Below are 19,672 nucleotides of genomic sequence, written 5' to 3'. Positions count from 1 at the left end.
AGGTGGAGCCAAGGGGGAGCCCTAGCTCCCTGGACGCTGGGGAGGAGTTTCCAGAATCATAACCTGGGTCCGCATTTTCCAGCTGGTGCCACGGTTCCTTAACGAGTCAAACCTCCCCCAGCGCCGAACGTGCCCAGACGCTAGGGGTGTAAAATCTGGGATCTAACGTGGCTTGGACCCATCTCTAGCCGGGTTGTGATGTTCAGGAGGCCTTTAATCCCCATGGCCCCATGCTGGTTGGGAGATATTGGCCCAGGGAGACCCATCTCAGGTGGGGGGCCTGGAGCTTTGGATGACAATCAAGTAGCGAGACGTGTCAGTCACCAGCACAGACATAGCAGCTGGACTCCAACCTGGATACACAGGCAGCCTCTCTTAGGGGACTTGAATCCTGAGCCGTGGGCAGACTGAGGGCAGCCATGTGGGGAAATGCCTGGTGTCCTAGACTGACACAGGAAGGGGGTAACTAGGCAGCGTCTGCGTTACATTCAGTGCGCGGGCAGCAGGCAGCTCCTGGCAGGAGTGAGGTGGCTGTTCTCTTCGTACCCTGGCAGCCAGTGGGTCGCTTGGCACCAGCCAAGGCTGCAATGGGATGCAACAGCATTCTGCTGATGTCTAGTGCCCGAAGGGTTAATCTGAGGCTAGCCGGAGTGGGAGAAGGGGCTGGTGTAAAGAGAATAGAGCCCTTCAATGGGGAACCCGGCTCCAGGACACCCTCCCGCTGCACTTTCCACTGGGAGCTGCTGGATAGCCCTGGCCTCTGGGTGTGCGGCTCAGCTGGGCACCACAGTGTGTGGGTTAGAGGGGTCGGGGGTCCTTTGCTGGGCTGGCTGCGGGGCCATTGCTGTGCTCACCGACATGACTAGCTATGTGGAGAGCTGGCCGTGGACTGCCAGGGGCGGCGTGGTGTGGTGAGATGTCTGGGGCCTCGGCAACATCCGGTATGTTTGATACCGATGTGGGGGGGGGGGGCTCTGGGACAGATCGGGGCTGCGAAGGAGAAGGGTTTGCATCGCAGGCAGGAGATTTAGGTCAGTGTTTGTCATTGTGGGGACATGGGGGGTCAAGCCCCAGGTTCCTCTGTCAAGGTGGGTCTGTGTGGGTCACCCCCTGAAGCATGCTGAGTGCAGCGGTCCTGGAATGGGGTATTATACGCGGCCTCTCTTGTTAGAGGCTTTGGGGTCTGATAGTCCGGGCAGGGGCGACTGGGGGTTCAGGTCTCCTGGGTTCAGGCTGTGAAGCGGACTCTCTGTGGTTCATTTTCCCCCTCTGGGTTGGGGATGAACCCGACCAGCTTCCCAGGGCTCAGCCTCGGGGCAGAGTGCTGGGATGGCAACCCCGGGTGAGAGGCACAAGGCAGGTGGCACCTGCAACGCTGTCCCTCAGCACCGCCAGCTCCAGCTACCCCGCTAGACCTCAGCCGGGCGATGCAGCACTGGTTGCCAGCCTGGGCCAGGCAGCAAGCGACCCAGTGGCTCAGGAGCAGGAGCATCTCGTGGCGGCTGTGAGACAGGGCAGCGTATTGGTCGTTGCCCGTCTGTAGCACCTGAGGCTACCAGCCTGGCTACCTCCTCCCCGTGTGCCTTTGGGGGAGACACGTCCTCTCTCTCTCTCTGCCTCCATTGCCCACCTGCAAACGGGGGTGACAGCACTGCCTTGCTCCCTCGGGCCCCTCTTGGCTTTGAGCGCCGTGCCTTGTGCTGCGGGGCTCTGGCTTTCACCGCGCTGCTGAGCCTCTGTCCCCCGGGGCCTCGTGGAGCAGTTTACCCCGGGCCAAGTGGCTGGGAAATGCCGCTGTTCTGGCTGGGCATGGCACTGCTGTGAATCGCTGCCCAGGGGGGCGAGGCAGAGGTGTGCCGGGCCTGTTAGTTGCACACGGGGGGGGGGGGCAGGAATCTGAGTGACTGGCCCAAAGTCGTACAGTAAGGCGCAGTGGAGACTGATAATGGGGACTCCTGTCCCGGTCCCCCAGCTGACCGTGCGTCCTCAGCAGGGCCCGGGGGCAGTTGTTTTTCAGCAGTTTGGCCAGCCCTGGAGGCTAATGGCGCAGATCTCCAGGGTGAGCCCACCTGTGCCGTGATGCTGCAGGGGTGTTTTGTTGCTGTCGCGGGCGTGTTTTCATGCCACAGGTTTGAAAGCTGCCAACCAAAGCCCCAGAAGCTTCCTTCCGTCCTGCTGCAGCGCTGGAGTCGCACAGGCCAGGTTTGGGCACAGGGACGGCCTGTCACCGCACTAGCACAGCCACTGCAGCACAGAGCCCGGAGGCGTGACGCGATTGCCACGCAGGCCTCCAAAACGATGAGGGAGCGGAGCCGAGCCGAGGGTCAGACTGCGCTGACGTCCCTGCTGGGGAGGAGAATGAAAAGACACTGACAGTTTCATGGCATTTAAATGAACAGATCAATATGGTTTTGCCGAAGTTCTCCCCTAGCTGCATGCAGCCAACCAAGCCAGCAGGTACGGGATTGAGAGGGAGGCCCAAGTAGACAAGGTCACCGGAAGGAACTTTTGAGCTTGTCTGCACACCGACTTCTTGCGCAGCTTTGAGGAGAAAGCACCAGCTGCTTTGGTGAAGCTCTTCTGGTTCAGGGTGTCACTCAAGCATCACTGTGCCCAAGTTTATCCGACACCATCTTTCAGGGGGGAATCCCAGCATGCTTTGAAAATTGGTGACGACGCTGGAGGATTGAGACAGGTTCAACCACAAAGGTGTGGGGCCCATTTTTAGGGTTGAATTTTTTTTAATTTTTGCCAATTTAGGTGCCTAAATGAGAGCCAAGAGTGTTGGAAAATCTATCTTGTAAACCATTTCAGAATCACCGCCGCTGGCAATAATCTGACCTTTTGTTTCGATAGTACGCTCCATCCCTGCAGCAGTCTACAGCTCTACATGGAGGGGTCGTTCACCTACCACTGGAATGCAGCCACCTCTGGAGGGGGGGCAGCTCTTTAACAGTTCACAGCAATCTACAAGAGTTACTTTGGAAAGGTAACGGAGAAGAATCCTGCATCCAGTGGATGGAGGCTGGCTGTAATTAGCTAAACTGCAATTTGTCCTGGATCTGTTGTGAAAACTGCTAATGGATCTTTAATGACCAGGGACTGGACCTTGATTTATTTTCCAAAGCTTTTTCAGTTCACCTTTTAGGAGATCTGGACAGGATCTCATGGTGTCTTTTTAAAGACCTGTTTGCTTTGCCAGGGTGGGGTCTTTTAAAGCATGGGGGAAAAAAAGTGATGTTTAGTTTGTGGCCCAGAAAGTTTGGATATCGGCTCATCTGGAACAAAAGACCCGTCTTCTAGACAGCACCTTATTGAAGAGACACAGCCCTGTAGCTAGGAGAAAGCAGAAGGAGACATGGAGGCCTGTCTGACCCGGAGAGAGGTCACGAGAGCCACTTGTGAGCCAGCCTTTCTAATGTAGTGGGGCCGTCCTCCCAGCCCCCTGGGCGAGTGAGCCACTCAACAGCCTCTGCTTACCTTTCCTCGCCCCAGGTGTAAGTGCGAGGGGCGGGGGGGTCCCAGGCTGTGTGTGCTCCATGTGAACGGGGATGTTCCCTGAGCAGTGGGAATCACTTGCCAGGAGCCTGTGCTCTCTTGCACGTGCACAGATGCTGGTGTCAGGAGGTGCCCTTGCCAAGGGAGCCATCTCGCAATAGGAGGTTGGGAGCGGGGCCTGACTCTCTTATGTCTTCAGCCTGCCTGCCCCCTGCTATTGGTTCTTCTCCTGCTACGATCCCGCCCCTCAGCCCATACCTTACACCCTTCAGCACTGCCATTTCCCCCCCTCTGTGAGTTTGATCCCACCTGTGATTCACTCAACAAGCACCATTCTCGTTTGTCATGTCCAATGCCAGCTCCTTCCCTTGTCATTAAAGCTCCTGCCCTGCACCCACTGCGTGGAGAGTTTCCTTTTTAGTGGCTGCGGGGCTGTTCTAGCCACTGGGCCAGCAGCTAACGGACACCAGTCCCTGGCTTTTTTGCTGCGGCTGTGTCGGTGATGCCTGTAAGTGGCATGTGGAGAGACCGACACAGCCACAGCCACTGTACGGGATGTGGGGAAGGTGAGGCGCCTGCCTCGTAGCCCAAAAGCTTTGCCTTTGCAAGTGCTGGGAGAGTCCCCGGGCCACCCTGCTCCGAAAGCACAGCCTCTGCTGAACGAGCACCCTTTCCCGGCTGACCCTCGCCGAGCGGCACCGAGCTGCTCCAGAGCACAGGGCACTCACAGAGAGCCTGGAGTGGGCCTGGCCATATCCAACCCCTCTCAAGTCCCAGGTGAGTCTGGTCTGTGAAACCTTGGGGCAGCCCACAAGGGGGCTGGGTGCCTGCAGCGTCTAAGAACTGGGTGACTTCAGAAACCACTCTTGGAAAAACTAGGCCATGCTGCAGGTCAGTGGCTGAACACAGGAGTCCTGGCTCCCAAACCCCTTCTCTAGGCTGTAGAGGATGCTGCCCCATTCCCCGGGGGGGCCGTGCTGACTGGCTCCAAATACTAGTTCAATCCCCTTGTGCCGGAAGGGGCCCAGAGTGTGACGTTACACTCCATATGTTTTTTATGGAAATATGCTAATGAGTGTGAATATGATGTAACTGGAATATGCGTTATGCAAAAGGTCTCTTGTAAGGTATCATTACAAAGCTTGTAATCTACAGAATGTGGTCATCCTATTGTACAAATGTCTCTTTCTTGTATCTAAAACTAGGAATATGTAGCATAACTCCGAGGTCCTATTGTAATTATGGAAAGTGTGGGCCATTGATGGTGGCTTGGAATCTTGATGGCTCCCATTGACTAGGATAATTGGTTGTGAATGGCTGTTTACTTGCAAACCTTCCTGGGTACATGCGGGCCAGCCTTGGAAGAATGGAGACTAGGGGTCTCACAGGCCATGTGACCATGTCATATGATACTGGAATCCATCTTAAACCTGGTGTTTTTCCATTTAGAAGGAGAGGTGGGAATCCAGAGAGAGAGACAAAGGATTCCCGCCTTGTGCCAAAGCTATAAAAGGGGGTGGAACAGAACAAAGGGTGGCCAGTCATGAGAAATCTCCAAGTTACCACCTGAGCTGGAACTAACAAGGACTATACCAGGGGAAAGGATGGGGCCCAGACTAGGAAGGAGTCTAGTCTGTAAAAGAAGCTTATTGGAACATCTGAGGATGAGATTTTACGTGTAAAGAGGTTCTTAATGTATTAGGCTTAGACTTGCGTGTTTTATTTTATTTTGCTTGGTCACTTACTCTGTTCTGTCTGTTATTAGTTGGAACTACTTAAATCCTACTTTTTATACTTAATAAAATCACTTTTGTTTATTAATGAACCCAGAGTAAGTGATTAATACTTGGGGGAGCAAACAGCTGTGCATATCTCTTTCTCAGTATTACAGAGGGCGGACAATTTATGAGTTTACCCTGTATAAGCTTTGTTCAGAGTGAAACAGATTTATTTGGGGTTTGGATCCCATTGGGAGCTGGGTGTCTGGGTGCTGGAGACAGGAGTACTTACTGAGCAGTTTTTAGTTAAAGCCTGCAGCTTTAGGGGTGTGGTTCAGACCCTGAGTCTGGGTTGCAGCAGGCTAGCCTTTCTGGCTCAACAAGGCAGGGTTCTGGAGTCCCAAGCTGTCAGGGAAAATGGGTCAGAGGTGATCTCAGCACATCAGGTGACAGTCCCAAGGCAGTCTCTGTGAGCGAACCCATCACACAGAGGGAGTGTTAATCTGTCCCCAGGGGTGTTGGAGGGATAACCATTGGCTGCAGGTTTGCAGCACCAGTAGGTGGGAGCCAGATGTGTCAAGAGCAGGGATTTGCCAAACTGAACCTCTCCCCAGAGCTCCCATGGGCTGGGTTATGCTGGGCGCCACCAAAGCTGTTCCTATTTGTGCTGGGGGCCTGATCAGCCCCAGCATAGGGGTAGGGAAGCTGTTATGCCCTCCACCTCCTGTGAGTGCAGAGGTGACTCTCCAGATTTACTTCGCATCCATCACACGGTACCAGCCTGTGACCACTGGGCCAGATTCGGATCTGCAGGGGACGTTCTCCAGCCCCCACTCCCCTTGAGCTGTCTCGTCCCCGTTCCTTTATAAAGCTCCCATTTCGTTCAGCAGGGCCCCTGGACCTTTGTTCTATTAATAGCTCTCTGTGCTTGTGTATCAATGTCTCATGAATGATGCTGCCAGAGTCCCTGACAACTGAGGCTGGAATGGAAACTTCAGCAGGTTCCCCACCCACCTACCAGGGTTCCATCCAATTTGCAATAAACCCCCCAACCTGTGATTAGCAGCGAGACTTGGCCCTTTGTGCCAGACAAAGGAAACATGACTGTATCTCTAGAACTGTTCCTAGCAAGGGTGCGTGCCATGCAGCCCCACAACCCGGTGTGCGGCAGTAATCAATGTTATCTCCACGGCACACTGTTCCTCTGATAAACCTCCGGTGTTTTAAAAAACCTGCCTGAGAGTTAGCAATCAAAGGCCAAGCGCTGGGGATTCAAGGTGGCCTGAATCGCCACTGCAGCTTGACTTTCTGGGTGTGCTGGTGCTGGATGGCTTGTCTTTCAGATGAGACGTACAACTGACGTCCCCGGCACCTAGGATTTCTGGCACTTTAGAAGCCAGGTATTAATCCTGCTAAACTTCAACTCCAGGGTGCAATTTTGCCTCCTTCAATCCCTGCCCCTTATACTTTTCACTGGATCAACGCTTAGCACAGAGGATTCCTGATTCTGATTAGGACCCCCTAGGTGCTATTATATTACAAATAATAATTGTTGTGTGATTTTTGCTGAGTGCTGTTAAGCAATTGCTGCGTTCCACCCCAGAGGTGGCTGCATTTCAGTGGTGCATGAAGTGATTTCAGGTGGGCGGGGCGTGTGTGTAATCTGTAAGGCATTTAGGATCCCTGCGGAGGACTCTCCCAAGAGAAACATAACTGCTAGTGTTGTTGTGATCTATGGTTTAGATGCCTTTGAGGATTCCCTATCAACAGGTACAGTGGAGGCTCCTCTGAGTTTGCACTCTCAGAACTAGGTGAAATCTCATTTTTGGCTGAAACAGAAAAAGAAGAACTGAAAATGCAAATAGAGGGGAAAGTGCTCAGTACTGCCTCCTGCAGGTAGAGTTCCTTCCAATGGCTACACAAGAGAATTGGAGCGAGTCTCAGTGAGTGCAGGGTGCACTGGGCATCTCGCCTCTCCCATACCAGAGGGGACGTGAAAGAGGCAGCTGCTTGCCTTCCCTCTGACAAACCGTGCTGGGGGAGAATGCAGGCTCTGACCTAGGCTAGGTGGCTCTCAGGTGGCAGAGGAAATGCCTGCTTTGGAGCAGCTCGTGGGAGTCAGCTGTTCTCACCTGCAAATTTATTTCTAAGCTAAGTACAGGTGTACTTGCCCCAGATGCATGTGAACACGTGTGTGTCCCTTGAAGCCCTGAATGCCTGTTTCCACCAGAAACAAAATCTCAAGCCCAGACTCTTGGTGGCTATTGACGATCTGGTGGCTCTTTCCTTGAGCAGGCTGTCTCTGTAATGTTTTGGGGGCAGAGGAAGGCAGGCTCCACCCCAGAGGTCACTGCATTTTTAATGGGGCTCTATGTACATAAGGGAATCCTGCTTCTGTTGAAGTCTAAAGACCCAAGTTCCTATAGAGCTGATGACCTTATTCCCGACTGCTGGGGGTACAATGGCAAGGCAATAGGTACAGAATCTCCCAGAGTTTTTCTTTGGGGGGGGAAGGGATATAAAGCTGAGCTGTGTACATTGGGAGCATCAGTGCTCCATGAGCTAATCCAGCCCCTGCCATGGGTATAGTGACCCCAGGGCGCAACAGCCATTCGTCTTATGTTTGCCCAGAAAGGCGCCTCCTTGATGAGGGAGACCCCCCGACGCATCACACGTCCTCACTCCCCAGTGTTGGCAGCCTTTGGGGGTTGCCTTTGTGCCCAGCGAGAGAGAGTCCCGCGCTGCGTTGGCGGGGCCGCAATGAAAAGCCGAGGAACAAGATGCTCGCGAGCCGGACGTGTAAACCGGGCCTGTTGCTCGGAGGGCACGGTCACCTTGAAAGTTCCTGCTGGCTGGGGCAGCCTCTTTCCCCAGCTGTGTCTGGGCCCCCTCTCAGCATCAGGGAGCCTTTGAAAGGAGGTTGCAGCTTTGATCAGCGGCCGGGGGGTAACTGGACTGCTCAGAGGCTAGTAGCTGCTCCCTGGAGTCGGACCTGGGAACAGACTGGCCCCCGGCGGTAACCCTGCTCTGCGGGGCCCTGGCGCTGTTCCCCGGGGGCTGCTGGCGGGTTGGCCTCCCGTTCAGCGATTGCTGAGCTGACAGCTGTTTTCAGAAGGTTCCTTTGAGACGCAGTTTGTTTGTGTAAATATTTGGATGTTTCTCAGGCGTGATTATGCAGCAGCCTGCTCTCCTCATGCATATTTAGAGGTCTCCAGCCGACTGATTTCCCCCAGGGATATTGGCTTGAGGCTGGGATGACGGCCCCGAGGGAGGGCAGTGGGTCTGATGCTGGTGGGGGGTGGGTCGAGGAGCAGGTGTCTGTGCCCCTGCAACCCTGCTCTGCTTCTGTGCCCTGCGCTGGCAGCCCTGGCTGGGCGGCAGTGACCAGGATTCTGCAGTGGTCGGCTGCAGGCTGCTGCGATACTGATGGGCACTTGGTGGTGGTTACCAAGCACTTTTCCCAGCCACTGACTGGCTTTGCGGGGCTCCCTGGCTACCAGCAGCAGCGACAGCCCATGCCAGAGCAGCTCCCCTCCCCGGGAGGAAATTGAGCAACATTGGGGGAATCTAGAGCTCTCCAGGCCCCCTGTTCACATGTCTTTTATCTTCCCATAGCTCATCCCTGGCTGCCCTGCTGCTTCTTCTCTCCAGTCCCTGCCCCAGTTTCCTGGATGTAACTCTCCTGAGCCTCTGGGCTTCTTAGTCTTTCAGCAAGTTCATGTTCTAGTCTTTCTCTCATGGGCCAGCTGTAGCATATGGGGATCCCACTGCACACACCAACCAAACCCAAGCATCCATGAGCAGCAGAGAGAGCAAGGAATGGGGGAGTCCCTCATGGGGTAGGGCAGGAGGGGATGCGGGTGAGTGGAGCCTCAAGGTAGGTAGAGCACTCTGTGGCTTGGAGAGCACAATTCTGGAAGGCACTGCTGCCCGGGGCTGGGGGTGGGGTGGATCTGGGGGCCTGGAGCCTGTGATAACTCCCAGCCCTCGCTCCAGGGAGAGGTACTGCACTTCCTGACTCACCGGCTCTGATACAGAAGCATCCCGGCTGGCTCTGCTGCCCGGGCTCTTGTTGGCTGGAGTCTGGGCCAGTCCCCTTGGCTGTGGGGGGTCTGGAGGGTCTGGCTAGAGCCTTTGGCTCAGCTGAGTGGGGACTCAGCGCTATTGCATCTGATGGGTTGGCACGGGGTAAGATGAGTGTGCTGGGTCTCAGGCCAGCTGCCAGGGCTCCATGTCCCAGAAAACACCCCCCCCAGCTGGAGCCAACCAGCCTGTGGGCAACCTCTGTGCAAATGGGCTGTTGGGACGAGGTATCTTGAGAGGTCCCACATTTCACAGCCTGGGCAGGTTGGGAGACTATGAAAAGTTTTTCCATGCTGCGCTGCAGGAAGTGGACTCTGAGCCTTCGCCGTGGGCCAGTGCTGGGGCAGGATGCTCCCGGCTGGCCAGTTCTAGGCTGATGTGACAATCTGAGAACTCTTTCTATTCTGTTTGACGCTGGGTGTATCTGTCAGACTGCACACTCCATTTTCAGTGTGGGGCTTGTCTGCCTTCTCTGATGTCGTTTTACCTTCATATTGGACTGAAAACCCAAGGGATGGTGACACAGCGCTAACAGTAGAGAGTCGTTAAACTTTCATGGTCCTCTATTCACATGGAAGCCCGCTTGGAGAAAGAATTGGCTATCCTACCACCCAGAAGAACCAGCCTGCCCAGGTGTGCTGGTAGCTAAGCAATGGGTCACCTGGTGGGGGAACTTCGATCACCTGATGAGGCTGATCTGGGGAGGGGAGTCACCTGATAATGGGACCTGGAAGTTATTAAAGAAAGGGTTTCTCACTGGCCCTTTGAGAGAGAAGGTTGTGCCCAGGAAGTGTGCCAGAGAGGCCAGCGAAAGAAACCATGCTGGAGTCTGCACAGACCAACCGGTGCTTAAGAGCATGCTGGTACAGTGTGGTGGGACCCAGACCCCAGCAGGGGTCCAGCATGGGGAGAGAGACACAGTGGGTGAGGGAATAGCTTTTATTGAATCTCTGCTGGTGAGAGAGACAAGCTTTCAAGCTACCTAGGGCTGTGTCAACTGGTCCAAGAACTGTCAGATCTGTGTCCCTGCAAGAGGAGGTCTAGTACTTTAACTGTACAGGGGTGGGTGTGTGTGTGTGTGAGGGGGGGGATAAGGCCAAAGTGTTCAAAAATCACAAAGCAGACTCCAAACACAATCGTGAGATTGGCTTAAAAATCATGAGATTAAAAAAAAAAACCAACCCTCCAACAACAACCCAGTAAAAATTCTAGAGTCTTTTTCTTTGCCTTCAGGTGTCCCGAGTCTGTAGGATGGACTCGGGTCATGTTTTCAAGTTTTCCCTGCAGCCACAGTGGCTAGCAACGTACTTTTTAAAAAACACCTGAAAGCTGAGATTCTCCCATAATGGTTTCAGAGTAGCAGCCGTGTTAGTCTGTATTCGCAAAAAGAAAAGGAGTACTTGTGGCACCTTAGAGACTAACAAATTTATTAGAGCATAAGCTTTCGTGAGCTACAGCTCATGCATCCGATGAAGTGAGCTGTAGCTCACGAAAGCTTATGCTCTAATAAATTTGTTAATCTCTAAGGTGCCACAAGTACTCCTTTTCTTACTATAAGGAGAGTGATCACTTAAGATAAGCCATCACCAGCAGCAGGGGGGGGAAAGGAGGAAAACCTTTCATGGTGACAAGCAAGGTAGGCTATTTCCAGCAGTATTCTTGTTAATGCATCTGATGAAGTGAGCTGTAGCTCACGAAAGCTTATACTCTAATAAATTTGTTAGTGTCTAAGGTGCCACAAGTACTCCTTTTCTTTTTTCCCATAATGGTTTGACTCAGAACTGGGCCTCTAAGGAAACCACCAAATTTTGTGAGATCTGCAATAAAATCATTGGCATCTCCTATGATTTTCTATCGCACACATCAGCATGATGTCTGTACCATGGTGGTGTGTCTGTACATCCAGCACTACATGAATAAACTGTGCTAAAGTTAGTGTGGACAGGGTCAACATGGCATAATAGGGTGCATCTCTACTGCCAGGAATAAAGGTGCATTGATTGCCCGTTTAGCCTATTATAAGGATTTCCATTTTCCAAAACTGACTACTTAATTTCACGCCAACCTAATGAGAGTTAGGGAAACTGAGGCATGTGGGTGGGGGAGTGACTTGCCCAGGAGACGTTCAGTCTCAGAATGGGAACGTGAGTTCCTGATTCCCTGTGCTCATGCTACTGGACCTCCTTCCCTAAAATCCTGCCTCCGGTGACATTAAAAATAAATGCTGTGAAAACACTTCTGTTCCCACTAACATTGGTAGAGTGGCAAACAAAAAGCACTTGATTTGCCCCCTGAACCATAGGGGCTGATGAATGGAGCTTGTTTTCTACTGTCATCTGCTGATGCTTCTCCCTTTTATGTTCCCCCCGCAACAGGCATCATGTACATTACGTTATTCCATACGACGGGGACCAATCGGTGGTGGACTCCTCGGAGAATTACTTTGTGACTGACAATGTAACCAAGCAGGAGATTGATCTGATGCTGGGACTTTTGCTGGGCTTTTGTATAAGCTGGTTTCTGGTGTGGATGGATGGAGTTCTCCATTATGCTGTGCGAGCCTGGAGAACCAGCCGACGGTACGGTAAGTGCCTCCTTGCCAGCTCCCCACCCCTGCCGGAGTCCTTTGGCTCATCAAAGGAAGTTTGAATTGTTGTTGTTCGGGGCTTGGGGGGTTTTAATATTCTTTTCAGAGGGTTTGCATGTTTGACTAATTTGTCACAGGCTTGTTTGGCTGAATTTCAGCTCTCTGCATTAAAAAGTGAACTTTATTTGTAAATATTTACATGAAAATCCATGGTACCGTGAGGGGGGATTTGCTGGAAATTTATATTTACTCGTGAACACAAGATTGAGCAAAGAGGTGTTTGCTGGAGAATGAAATGTATGTGGAAAGTCCTATTGTTTGCATGTGTAAATTTGTTGTATGCAGTGTTATAGCCATGTGGGTCACAGGATCTCAAGAGATTCAAGGTGGGGGACGTAATATCTTTTTTTCGGATCAACTTCTGTTGGTGAGAGAGACAAACTTTTGAGCTTACACTGAGCTTTTCCTGTCTCTCTCACCAACATAAGTTGGTCCAATAAAAGATATTACCTCCCCCACCTTGGATGGGTAAATTTGTGGCATTCTGGGAACTGGACAGAAAGATGAAACGTGTGTAAACATTTCTGTTTATATATTTACAGCGAGGCATCAACTTGCAGTGGGAAGTTGATGTTGGCGGCAGGGGGAAATTAAATGTCCATGTATAATGGGGGTGATGCGATGAAATTCTCTCTCACGCATCCCTCCTCTGGTCTTGATGAGCAATCCCTAGTTGATCAGCATTGTTCCAGATGTGGTCATTTGTGCTGTGCATGCTGGGGAATCTCCACTTGGCAATGGCAGCAGTCAGGAGGGGCTGGGTGGGCTGAGAGCAGGAGCAATAGGAACATAGGAGTTATCACACTGCATCAAACCTGTGGCCTATCAAATCCAGCAACCTGTCAGTGGCCAGCCCCAGATGTGTAGAGGGAAGGTTCAAGACACCCTTTCTCTAGTCCCATGGTTTCCCAGCACAGGCTTTCCCTAGTATTGTGACTGGAAAAGAAACAGAGAAAACAGAATTAAAATAACAAAAGACGACTTATTTCAGAGTGGTAGCCGTGTTAGTCTGTATCCACCAAAAACAATGAGGAGTCCTTGTGGCACCTTAGAGACCAACAAATTTATTTGGGCATAAGCTTCCGTGGGCTAGAACCCACTTCATCAGATGCATGGAATGGAAAATACAGTAGCAGGTATAAATACGATGACTTGAAATCCTATTGTCTAATCAGTGTCTGTGTAAATTACACTCTCTAAATGCCAGTTGATGTCTGTTAAATTACAATTTGCTTTTTTTAAAAGAAAGCTTTATGCGCAAACCTATAAAAAAATCTAATTAGAGAAACTGTCTGCCTCTTTTTAAAAACTTCCATCAAAATGATATTAATTTCTCATTAGAGCTTCCAAATCCCTAGCAACCTGCCCAAGCAATTTCTGAATTGGGTTGTCTCTTGAGACTTCTGTGCTGTCTGTTCCGAAGTGGAAGGCTCATTTTCAGAGGGGTCCTGCAAGATCTAAGGTATACAGCTAATGCTGGGGCCGTACCGCCGCCCTCCAGCCATCCCACCTGCGGCCATCATATCGTCAGATCTCATGAGCTAAGCAGGATGTGGATGGGAGGAGAGAGAGAGACGGCTGGATCATCACAGTCTTTGAGAGCTGATTTCTTTAGTTATGTGACGGGTTGAAGTACAAATAACTGGGTGGAATCTTTAACTCCTTGTAAACAGGGTCTTTATAGACAATTGTTAGTAACTTAAAGGGGGAAAGGGCCCAACTATCTCTTTGATCTAGCCAGCTTTTCTTTCATTCCTTCTTTTTGCTTTTCTGTGTACACATGCCCTATAAACTTTAGAGGGGGTTAAGTAGCCAGTGATTCATTAGGGCAGTAAATTGCACTGTCTACTCCTCTAAGCCTCCCAGGCCAGAGATGTAACGTTCAGGAGAAAATAGGACCCCTCTGGGAAAAATAAATAACTTCCCTTCAAACAGCCCCTCACTAGAGGCAGTGACGCGGAGCTGGGAGCCCATGGTGTCCAGCTAGGGTGACCAGAGGTCCTGATTTTATAGGGACAGTCCCAATATTTGGGGCTTTTTCTTATATAGGCTCCTATTACCCGCCCCATCCCAATTTTTCACACTTGCTGTCTGGTCACCCTACACGCAGCGCTTTGGGCACCCCTGGGTAAAAGCTGCAGAGGGGGAAGCAGCAGTTTGTCACTTGGCTGGATGTGCAGAGTGCAGCTGTAATGCTGGCAATAGGGAGGGCAGCTCTTGAATACAAAGGTAGCCTGTGCGCCGTTGTGGGGGAGGGTTAGCGCCCCCCACAGGGCGTCTGGTGAATCAGCATTTGTGCACACTCCCGCGCTTAGCTCTGTGTGTTGGCATCTGTGTGTGTTGGTGTGGATTGGTGCACAGGTATATTCTTGTGTCTCTGTGCAGCCGGGCATGTGTGTGTGCCTGTGGTTTGGTACGAGTGCAGGTGTGTCCAGGCTTGTCCACGTGAGCGCACACACAAGTATTCATGGGGCTGTGAGTGAGCTTGGGGTGGCTGTGTGTGTTTGGGAGTGTGCGTGTGTGCGCACACAGGCAGACAGCTGTTTGTACGCGGGCGCGTTTCCATGTGAACCTGCCTGCCTGTTTCGGGGGCAGCTATGGGAGCACACCGGCCTGGCTGTCCCACTGAGCTCGAGCTGAGTGAGGTCAGCTACTCTGAAAAGTGCTTGGGGACCAAACCAGAGCAAAAACCAACAACAAAAGAATGATGCAAAGAGGAGCCCCTGTAAAGAGGAGCCCTCCAAGCTTCTGGGAGCAGAATAACAGCTCCCTCAGCACAGCCTTGGAGAAGAAGGCAGGAGCCCTGCTCAGTGGATTGCCCCCTGAACAAACTGCACATGGCTTGTCTCCAAGAACGCACCCCTTTAGTCTGGGGTGTCCCACTGGAAGTGACTTGGCTTGGAGCCTCCTGTATTCTGGCCCTGACGCCTTGCAGATTCCTAGTGGAGTCAGGCAAAGCTGTGACCTGCCCCAGCACAGCTGATCCCTGGCTTCCAGCAGGGCAGAGAGTCTCCCCTGGGAGTTTGCAGGGGTGCAGCTAGATGGGACTCACAAAGCCCCAGAAGGGCTTAGAATAAAACTTGGGATGGATTCTCTGAACCAGATCCATCACTGTTCATCAGCAGAGAGGGCTGGCAGGGATCCTGACACAGCAGCAGCCCCACTTCCATGGCCCCACGGGGCGCCGTGTAAGGATTCTGAATAGTCACCCCACTTCCCTCTGGCCTGCCCAGGCCCCATCCACTCTGCCTTCATCGGCCTATCCTGGAATCCCGCTGCACCCAGAGGTGTTCCAGGGGTACTTGCAAGGGAAGGAGTTGACCTCTGCCCTGCACTCCTTTGTGCTGGTGTAGGGGATGCAAAAGGGCAACGTTGAATTGGGCCCTGTGGGGGCAGCTTGTCCTTTGGCTGTTCCAGAGTCCTCACTGGGAACTGGGAAGGGCTGTGTCCAGAGTGTGTCACGCCTCGGCCAGGCAGTGCACGCGTTTGTCTCAGTTTATCCTACCTTGGAACAGCATCTCTGACCCTGAGCATTCAACAGAAAAATCACAAGTCAGGCCCCTGCAGTCATGAGATTTTCTAAAGCATCTACTTGAGATTTCTGAGCCTTTAGGGGTCCCGTTTTCAAGCTCTTTTCTGTAACCAGGGACGCGAAAAACTTCCCCTTTCAAACAAAAAGAAAGATTAGCTGAGATTATCACCTGACTCCAGCTGCTGCGGCTTTAAGAAAATTACCAAATAGCATGAGATCAGAAACGCCTAAGGCTGCACACATCGGTGGACAGTGTTTTTAGTCCTAGCTGCCTTTTTCTGTTGGGAGCTCAGTCGAATGGAGTGTGGAGAGGGGCAGTTTTCTCTCTGTTCACTTTGATGTCCTGGGAGGTTACAGACAAAGTTGGTCCTTCAGAGAAAGGCCTTTCATAGCTGGCACCTTTACTGGGAACCCAGCAAGGGGACTGGCTCCACTTGGAATAATGAAGCAGCCCCATTGCTGAGAATTCTTAACCATTGCTGGACTGGGGTTCTGTCATTGGCACACCCGGGTGTTACAGAAAAATGGCCCAATAAAAGCAAACTAAAAATGAAATAAAGTGGCTGTAGCCGAGCAGGAAATGAAATGAACCCCATGTTTGCTGTTGCAAGGGCACACTGAGGTCTGAACGTCTCCAGCCGCTGTTATGTGGTGTTTTCCAGCTTCACCGCATTTTGCCAACTGATTAGTCCACTCATGAGCCAAGAGTAATTATTACCATGAGCTGCATTTTACAGAGGGGAAACTGGGGCACAAAGCAACTAAATGACCTGCCCAAAGAGGGGGAGAGGCTGAGATTAGAACTGTTGTATTAATTTAGATGCAATATATGGCCCCTTAAGTGTGAAAGGTGTTAACAGGTGTCGCCATCCAGCATCAACAGCTTTGAATGAGGGTCAGTGTCTGCTGTAGAGTCATCAGCCTGCTTAGTACCGTGGCAAACCCACCACTTAAAAGCCTTGTATTAAAGATCCAGAATAAGAAGGAAATTGAGTTAAAGCCTTTGAAATGTAAAGCATCACGTTCGGCTTTCGTTTTAATAGCATTCCGGGTTCCCTTTGCCATTAGCTGGAGAGCATTTTTAGAAGGAAAAGACCTGCTGTCTGGCAGCCTGTGAATTGGTTTCTGAGATGGTCCTTTTTAGGGAAAAGATGAGTTAGCTGAGATGGGCTGGAGCTGGTTTTGGTTAAAGACCAATCCCGTTTCCTAGAACCGTGGCTCCCAGTCTTTCCAGACAACCATACCCCTTTCAGGAGTCTGATTTGTCCTGTGTACCCCCAAATTTCACCTCACTTAATAACAACTTGCTTACAAAATCAGAGCTAGAAATACAAAAGTGGCACAGCCCCACTGTTACTGAAAAATTGTTTACTTTCTCATTTTTACCACAGAATGATAAAATACAGCGATTGGAATATAAATATTGTACTTTGATTTCAGTGTATAGTATACAGGGCAGCATGAACAAGCCATCGTCTGTATGAAATTTTAGTCTGTACTGACTTCACTAGTGCTTTTTATGTAGCCTGTTGTAAAACTAGGCAAATATCTAGATGAGTTGATGTATCCCCTGGAAGACCTCTGTGTATCCCCAGGCGTTCTGCTCCTGGCTTTCAAATTTCATTTTAAAAAAAAAAGTTCTAGCTTTACAATTATGAAGAAAACATGCCCTAAGGGTAAACTGTTTGTGGGTTGTCTTCCTGAGTTTGCAAACTGCCTGAAACTGCTGCTTTGAAAAGTATAAACTATCCCATTCCTCTCAATGGCTGTTGACTCTGAACCCTACAGCTGATAGTTTAAATGTCAAGAGAGTTAAACTATTTCACTGATGAATGATTTTAGCAGAACTCTTCAGCTAATAGTCATCTCCCACACTCCATGACTGCCTCCCACGCTGCCCCAAAGAGGGAAGTCAGTATCAAAATGAATACAGGGGCCATGGTGCTGATTGCATCCTTTAATACCTTAAAAACCCGCTGCTGCAGAATTTTTCATTGGGGCCGCAGGGACCTTGCTCCAGAACGTAGGACCAGCGTGGTATGGGGTCCTCTGAGCAGTGCAGGCTCCTTGCTTTAAAACAATACTTCTTGTTTCGTTTATATAGTGCCTGCTATCCATGGATCTAAGAGCACTTGTGGACAAATCTTTCCCCCCCACTGTACCCAAAGAGGGCACAGGGTTTGGGGAAACTCCTGAGGGGTTACACATGTGACATGGGGGGGTTCAGGAGAGCAGGGCAGAGGTGGGCTGGGACTGCCCCACTGGAGATTGCAAGTGCTCACCTGTGTTACTACACAACAGGGATTTACTCCCTCTTGTGATACACATCATTAATACTAGCCTCAGCTTTCAGATGGAGAAACTGAGGCATGGGGAGAGAGGACGTGACTTGCTGCCAGGCCACACAATGGGTCAGGTGCTGAGTTGGGACTAGAACTCAAGGGCCAGCTTCTCTTATCCCTAGATACACTCCCCTGCTTTCTGATGTGCCGTCCTCTAGTTACTCAGCATGTCTCGTGCATTGGTGCCATCTTGGCCAACATGCTGGGGCCTGACCCCGAGACCTCCCGAACTAAAAGCATCAGCTGCTGTCACCTGAGCCAAAGCTCTCCAGATGAGGCTTTCACAGGCTCCGGGAGGTGACACGCCCTGACCAATGGCTTATGGCCCGTTCAGCCACTAACCGCTTCTTTCTCTTTTCTTTCACCTGCCAGACAATTCTTGGTCTTGGATTCCGAAATTTTGTAACTTGAAGGAGTTCAGGAAACGTCAGCACAGGCAGTACGAGGAGGCGGCCGGGAACATGGTGCACATCAAACAGAAGCTGTACCATAATGGACATCCCAGCCCCCGACACCTCTGAGAAACACCTGCCCCTCCAGAGACGGCAAAGCGATTTTAGAACTGGGCTTTTAGGGGAATGTCTGTGAGTTCACTCCTCCATGGAAGAGAGTGGAGGACACCATTTTATTTATCGAGGTGGGGTGATTCTGAGGCACACTGCGAATGCACAACTAAGCCAGTTCTGGCTGCAAGGCAGCCAAGACATTGCACTGTGTTCATCGTTTTATTGTTGGACTTCTGTATATATGTTAAAAAAAAAAAAAAAAAAGGGGGGGGGGGAAGATTTGCATTATACTTCCAAATCCCCACCCCCACTGTTTGAAGTTTTCCTGCACCTTCAGTGTACCTCTTTTGGAATCTGTTCTCCTAGGGATCTGCTCTCAGAAGACGTTAACGATGCTCAGTCGAGAGCTAGAATGCCTTTCAAATTGTTTTGTTCCATGATGTTTCCTTTCTTAGGATGATTCATGCCGCCGCAGGTTTGGATGGGGGCTCATGCTGGCACGTTTCCAAGCTGCAGTGTCCCATTTCTTTTGGCTTTTAGTTGTTTATTTTTTGCGGTCAATGAAGTTCTAGAAATATACAAACGATTTGTTCTTCCTGTTGGTCTACAGCGAACCCTGCCTTAAGCAAAGGTCCCCTAGGAAGCTCCAAAAAATCACCTACCAACCAATGGGATTTTAGCATTTTAAGAGGGCTGATCCTGCTCCACCTTGCACCAGTTTTATGTTGGTGTCACTCCATTGACTTCACTACTATCACTCCGTGTTTACACCAGCATGAGAGGAGAATTGGAGCCAGGGACTTGGATGGGGTTGCTCCCAGGGCGAGAGAGGAGAATAAAACTCACAGAGATAAGTGGAGTAACATCTGATGTACATCAGTGTAAGCAAGGGGAAAAATCAGGTCCACCACTTGCTATATAAATGTTGTCAGTCATTCACCAAACCCCTGGGAGGAAGTGACGTATCACCCCCATGTTACCAAAGGGGAAACTGAGGCACAGAGAAGGGCTGTGCCAGTGAGTCAGTGGCAGAGGTGGGAGTAGGCCCTGGAGACTCCCCAACCCTAGTGTGAGTAAGGGGTGAGGGGCTGGCCCCAAGACCTGAAGGGCGAGTCCTGTATAACTCTCATTTCTAATGAGGGCCTGTTGTAGTATTTAGTGGGCTTGAGTTTAAAGGGCAGGGGAAAAAATGTGTTGAACCGTACCGGGAAAAATTAATGTCCCTTCCGTGAATTCTTGGATTCTGTGCGAACCCTCCTCGGTCTCGATTGCAATGTCTGGGTGGGGGGAAAAAGAAACCAACACACACAAAAACCCTTTGTCTTATTTTTAATTGGCTTCCTCTG

General features: G+C 51.1%; 1 protein-coding gene across 3 annotated transcripts in view; it reads left to right on the top strand.

Moving 5' to 3' along the window:
- Positions 1–18,571, top strand: part of TMEM240 (transmembrane protein 240) — a 33,603-nt gene extending 15,032 nt beyond the window's left edge. For all 3 annotated transcript variants that reach the window (XM_043499998.1, XM_038376330.2, XM_038376331.2), the window contains exons 3-4: positions 11,675–11,883; positions 18,193–18,571. In XM_043499998.1, coding sequence (XP_043355933.1) covers positions 11,675–11,883; positions 18,193–18,341 — 358 coding nt within the window. In that variant the 3' untranslated portion in view covers positions 18,342–18,571. The remainder of the gene's footprint in view (positions 1–11,674; positions 11,884–18,192) is intronic.
- The last annotated feature ends 1,101 nt before the right edge of the window (positions 18,572–19,672 follow it).

This window comes from Dermochelys coriacea, chromosome 18 (genome assembly GCF_009764565.3).
Source record: "Dermochelys coriacea isolate rDerCor1 chromosome 18, rDerCor1.pri.v4, whole genome shotgun sequence".
Taxonomy (NCBI): domain Eukaryota; kingdom Metazoa; phylum Chordata; order Testudines; family Dermochelyidae; genus Dermochelys; species Dermochelys coriacea.
The sequence above is the reverse complement of the archived record's forward strand: the minus strand, read 5'-3'. Positions and strand labels throughout refer to the sequence as shown.